The sequence below is a fragment of the Pogoniulus pusillus genome, chromosome 21, assembly GCF_015220805.1.
Source record: "Pogoniulus pusillus isolate bPogPus1 chromosome 21, bPogPus1.pri, whole genome shotgun sequence".
NCBI classification, from domain to species: Eukaryota; Metazoa; Chordata; class Aves; order Piciformes; family Lybiidae; genus Pogoniulus; species Pogoniulus pusillus.
In genome coordinates, this window is record NC_087284.1 from 13,220,218 (window position 1) to 13,226,217 (window position 6,000).

A 6,000-nucleotide genomic window follows, 5' to 3' on the forward strand; every position below is an offset into this window, starting at 1 on the left:
TCATCAAACAATAAAATGGAGGGAATGCTACTGCCTTACAGAATCAACTGACGTTTATACCACACTTCAGCATATGCATAACATTAGCTGTTATTTTACATCTACAGAAATGGAAGAGGTAATATATTTTTAATAGCAACTTAGTGGGCCTCATAAGAGAAGGTGAAAGTGCTTAACGAACATTAGAAACTCTTTCCAGAGGCCCTGATTCATTATAATTTGCTCTGGACACATCTTGCACAGAAACCTGTCTCACTGTTCATCAGAGCAAGCAGAAGACCATTAGTATACCTCAGGGCAAAGCATGTATTGACAGGAAAAAAAAGTAAATGTCCCTTTAAAAACATACATATTTTAATTACTAATGTCTAGTTATGAGCACTTAACATACAATGTAGCCTCGAGAGACCAGGAGAATGTTAAGAAGACCCAAACTAAGATCTCAAGTACATCTTCACACTGATAGTTGAAGTTATACGTAAGGAATTAAAAAAAAAAGTATGCTTACACTGCTGAAGTCGTTGCTAAAGACCTGAAAAAGACCACCACAAGAAAGCTCCATAATGTTATTTGAAATAAGATGCAAAGTAGACCAAATGGTGTCTCTGCTTCATCGGTGTACTTATGCTATTTCTTGTAGGAAGCGATCATATTTAAAGCACTATGTCAGCTGTGGGGCTGGGAGAGGAAGATGAGGAAACCCTCACAGGAAAAAAGCACAGGGCATGAGGGTCAGGCTGAAGCCCCGGGGTGCACAGGGACGAGACCCTGAACACAAACGTCCCTTAAACAGGAAGGGGTGGTGCTACGCGGTCACCACACGCTCCCCCCAGAGAATCTGCTTCAAGCTCAAGTATTGTTTCAAAGACTGCAGCACTCACAGGAGCTCTCCTCGGATATCTGAAGCATGCTAATCCTGGACAGGCCCTGCTGGCCCCGCTGTCTTAGGGGCTTACCAGGCAGTCCGTAGCTGAAGCATGTCACCTCATGGCACACTACAGCACTTTTATTTCTGCAAGGACAAAGAAACAAATCACACGAGGCTATAGTAGTGACATTACTTCTTACTTTTCTTTTACTGTCTGCTACTGTGGCAGAACTGTGCAGGTATTTTAAGACAGCAATCCAGGTCTGGCATTCTGAGACCTAAGCCAGCAGGAACAGAAGATTTGCTATTTAGCCTCACAAAAACAGGCAGAAAAACGCACCTGTGAAATTACGCTTAAGACTTCAAAGCTCTTCATTTAAGAACTATTAATTCCAAGCGCATACTGAATGCAGTCTGGTTTCTCGGCTGATGCTTTACAAAGCTGTCAGTTTTCTGAGGCTTGAGCCAAAAGGCAATATTTGATATGTAAAGATGTTTGAGAAGGAGGAGGGTAAAGTGAGAAGAAAGATTTGTACGAGTCTGCTATAGCTCTTTCAAAAAATCAAGTGATAGCATTTTTAGAGTGTAGGAAAAAAATATGCATATGCTGCTTTTTTCTTTCCACTCCTGGGTTTATCGGTTGCAAAAGATAACATTCTTAAAGTTTAAGAGAACTTTTAATTGTGGCCACTTATAGAATGGGGAGTCAAGCCCAGCGATGGCAGCCCACAACACAAGGTTCAGGGCTTTACCCTACTGTTCTATGTTTTTACTTTTGGAAATGATTTTGCAAATACCAAACAGCAGCAGCCTAAACAGGCTCCACTCCCCACAGGACAACCCGCAACGGTATGAGGAGCAGGGACAGTGAAGCAGCACCTGGTGCCTGTGCAACTGGGGACACTCGGAGAAACCCTCTCACGGGGTCCCCAGCCCTGTCGTAGCCCTCACCTTACTACTGGGATTACCAGGGGGCCTCGACCCCAGGCAGCAGGGCCCGACACTCCGTGGCCCATGGCTCTGCTGTGGCCCATGGCTCTGCTGTGGCCCATGGCTCTGCTGTGGCCCATGGCTCTGCTGTGGCCCATGGCTCTGCTGTGGCCCATGGCTCTGCTGTGGCCCATGGCTCTGCTGTGGCCCATGGCTCTGCTGTGGCCCATGGCTCTGCTGTGGCCCATGGCTCTGCTGTGGCCGGGTGTGGACCACGGCAGGCCGGTAGCCGGCTCTGGCCGCACCACGGGGCCTGTCTCAGCTGTTTCTAGCTTTTCGCACCGCCTCTCCTGGGTCACCTGCCGTGGTGCCCGAGTGCCCGAGCCCATGGCCTGCCACAGGGGCGCCGAGTGTCGGTAGGGCTGAGTTCGATAGGACAGCAGTGTGGTGAGGAGCTGAAGGGCCTCTGACTCCGGACGAGCACCGCGAAAGCCGGGATGCGGCTGCGGCCCCGACCCGGAGGCGGGCGATCACACCTGCAGTTCTGCTGGCTAACAACAAAAGGCCCCGCTGGCACCAGCAAGAAGGCGGCGGCCGCGGCCCGGCGTGCTCCGCCAGGCTGCCGCAGCGCCCGAAGGTCACGGGCTGGAGGAAATGTGTCACGCGTGTCGCCATGCCGCGTCCCCACGCCTCCGCCCCAGAAAGGAGACGTGACTAGCCCTCCCCGCCGCGTGGGGCGGCGGCTGACTAACCTCCCTCCCACCCTGAAATCAGCAGAGCCGAGCCGGACGGCCCCGCACCTGCTCACCTGGCCCAGGGCGGGGCTGGCCTCTGCCCCCGCAGCGCCACCGAGCGCTGCCCCGGGGCCTTCCCCCCCCGCCCCCGCCCCGCTCGGCTCTGACGTCACGCCAAGGGCGGGGGGCGCCAGGCGCTGGGGAGGGAGGGGGGGTGGAAACGGAGGCGACGAAGATTCCACTGCGCGCAGGCCCTTCCCTTTGTGACGTCACGGGAGCAGGGCGAACCTAGCCGGGCGGCGGCGTGGCCGGCGGCCCGCGGGCTCCCGTCACAGCCCCGGCAACCTGTTGCTGCTGCTGCTGCCGCCGCCGCCGGCAGCGCGCCCCACAGACACCGCTGCCCCCTGCCACAAATAAACATGGGGAGGGGGAGAAAAACGGGGGAGGGCGGTTAAAAAAAAAACCCAAACATCTTCACCAAGTTCCGAGCGGGGAGCACGTCGTCCGCCGTACTTGTCCCCTTTCCTCCTGCCCTTCCTCGGGGCCGGCGGCAGCCGCGCTCACCCCCTGCCCGGAGGTGCGGGAACGGCGCCGCATTGTTTCGCCTCTGCGAGCCCGGGGCGACCGCGGGTGCAGCAGTTTGGGGCGATCTTCCTCCATCCTCCCATCTCCACACACCCTCCTCCTCCTCCCTTAATTATTAACACTGCGGTTTCCTTCCCCCACCCCCCGGCCCGCTTTTGTCTGCCTGCCTGGGAAACGTGGACGCCTCGCGTGTTTCGCCAGACTTTCCACCCGTCGTTCCCGTTTCGATGCAATACTTTAAACTCGCCGGCCCCGGGCTCCCCGCTCCTCTGCAATGCGGATGTATTTTAATTCGGAAATTTCGCGGGGGGACACAGCAAGGGAAGGGGGGGACAAACACACTAGCTCTGAAGTAGCGCGCAGCCCCCCCCACCTCCCTCCCCGGGCTGCATTTCAAGCGGGGCGGGCAATCGATAGCGACAGTCAGCTCGAGTCAACTGCAGTTTTAACCAAATCTATATAATAGCGAAGGAAAGTGTCCCGAAGGTCACCCTCCCTGCCAAGAAACACCCCTCGCTGAAAAGAAATCGCCACAGACGACAGGCGCGATATAAACTTTTAAAGCCTCGCAGCAAACACTCGAAACCCAGCATTTATATACGTTAACCGCCCCTAACAACAACAAAAAGATGATTTTTTTACCCCCCCCCCCCCTTAACGTGCAGATAATCATGATTCGCTCTAGCGCATATTTGGCTAATCCCTTCAGTTTTTCCAAATGCAAAGCAAAACTCCCCCATGCCAATCAAAACGTAACTAGAGCACGAACAAAAATCCAACTCTCTGTCCACATTTATATGTTTAAAGGATTAGACAATTACAAGAGGGGTTGGTTAAGCGACTAGCTAAAGAGACACAGAAACACATAGCCAAGACAGCACTGGACTATCCCAAATTTTCAAGACGTCGCAATTAATTCTGTTTAAACGGCACCGAGCCATTTCCCCCATTATTCCAGTCATGCCCCAAGGAAGGCGATCCCCGGCCGGGTTGCTATCGCAATACAGGGAAGCAGACGATCACATACAGGAGATAGGATGTGGTAGTGCGAGAAACGAGCTCGCCATAACCAGACACTCGGCTGCAACTTAAAGGGCTTCCAACAACCACCGACGCCGCTTCACCAGACGTGGATAGACACACAAGCAGAGCACAGAAAAACACCTCCTTTCCCGTGCAAAAGCGCAATATTAATAAAAGCTCTTGGAAAATGCAGTTTCGCGACATTATCGCAGCAGCTGGCCGTCCTGTCGTGTGTCGTTCCCCCCCCTCCCCGAGCTCCCCGCCTTTCATCTAAAACTAGATTATGATTGTGTCATTTGAGGTCAATACATTTATTCACTAGAGGAATCGCGACACAAATCTGGTTTTATAACCCAACTGGATAGAAGGCTCCCCCGTTAAAAGGGGCCTCTGCAACTCCCCCACCACACCACAGAAAAATAAAACCCAGTATCACATTTTTTCCCCAAAGCCTTAGAGCTGCAGGATTAGCTATAAACTTGACATTCACAACCATTTCCTAAAACTGGGAGTCAAATGATATATGTTATGACCACTTACGTATTTCTTTTGAATTATATTCCTCTTGGGTCTTTCTTTGCTCATTCTGGTATCCAAATTCTGATTGCAAAAGGGGACAATTGCTTCATGAATTAAAGCCGCGACAATTTAAAATAAAAAAAAAAAAAGGCATAAAAATCACGAAAAAAATCCACGAGGGAGGGGGTTGTTTGTAGTGGTATCTTGTAATCCGACTTTCCTCACAATGTAATTTTCCTAGCAATAAATCCGAGAAGTGTGGGACGAAAAAAAAAATTAAAAAGACGAATGCGAAGAAAACAACAACCAAAAAAACCACCACTTTAGTGAAACATTATAATGGAAGAATTCTCCCTAAACACAAAAACCGACGCCCTTGATATCCCCTTTTCTCTTTCTCAAGCCACCTAAGCGATCTGCAGGTCCTTAGTGTCAGAGCTGTAGTTACATCTTGAAGAAGGAAAGGGACCGAAAAGGAGAAGATAAATAATCAGATCGTTGGAAGTCACGTTTGTGCCGCTGCAGCAGGGAAAGCGGCAGAGACAACTCCAGCAGCGGCTCCGGCAGCGGCGGCGGCGGCGGCAGCGAGGGCTGCACGCACCGTGTGTGTGTGTCTCCGCTCCTCCAGCTCCCTCCTAACCAATGAGAACAGCTCTCAGGCAACAACTTTAAATGGACCTGGCTTTTTTTTTTTTTTTTAATATATATGCCTGCGTGTGTGTGCGCGCGTGTGTGTATATATATATATATACACCGGGGCACGCACACACACACACATACATACACCGCCTGGGGCCTGCTCCTAACTCCCAACCGGGACAGCAGCCGCAACGCCGAGCCCCCGATGCGTTCAACGCATGCAACAGGCCTCGCTAAACATTTCACGCAGGTCAAGCGTCGTCACACGCTTCTCTTTTTCTCCACCCACCCACCCCCCTCACCCCTCCTCCCACCTCTTTTCTAGGGGCATTTAAGTGTGACCACCCGGCAGACAAGGTCGCCGCTAGCCCTGCGCCATAACCCGAGAGGGGAGTTTGGCGATGGTCCCTCACCGCACAGCACGCTGGCTCGCCCTGCCCCCCTTCCCTCTCTCCTCCCCGCTCCGCAGCAGCCTCCCTCGGGCTCTCCTTCCGCTCACGTCCCTGCGCCCATCGCGCTTGTGCTCCGGCTCGGGCATGCCCCGGGACCCGCTGCGCTGGCAGCACCTGATCTGGCCGTCGGGGCTCCGTGCAGGGCCCGAGAATGATCTTCTGTCGCGGGAAAAGTTGTAGTTTCCTTCGCCACAAAATGGTGACGGCGCTAAACTACAACTCCCGGCGTGCTGCGCGCCCGCCCGTGCCC

General features: G+C 52.9%; 1 protein-coding gene across 2 annotated transcripts in view; it reads right to left on the reverse strand.

The window, feature by feature from the left end:
• Positions 1–5,572, reverse strand: part of JARID2 (jumonji and AT-rich interaction domain containing 2) — a 233,472-nt gene extending 227,900 nt beyond the window's left edge. Inside the window, exon 1 of one of the 2 annotated variants that reach the window (XM_064160992.1) lies at positions 4,681–5,572. In XM_064160992.1, the coding sequence (XP_064017062.1) occupies positions 4,681–4,725 (45 nt within the window). In that variant the 5' untranslated portion in view covers positions 4,726–5,572. Of the gene's footprint in view, positions 1–881; positions 924–4,680 lie in introns of those variants that run through there. The other variant, XM_064160994.1, reaches the window with a different exon arrangement.
• Between the last annotated feature and the right edge of the window lie 428 nt (positions 5,573–6,000).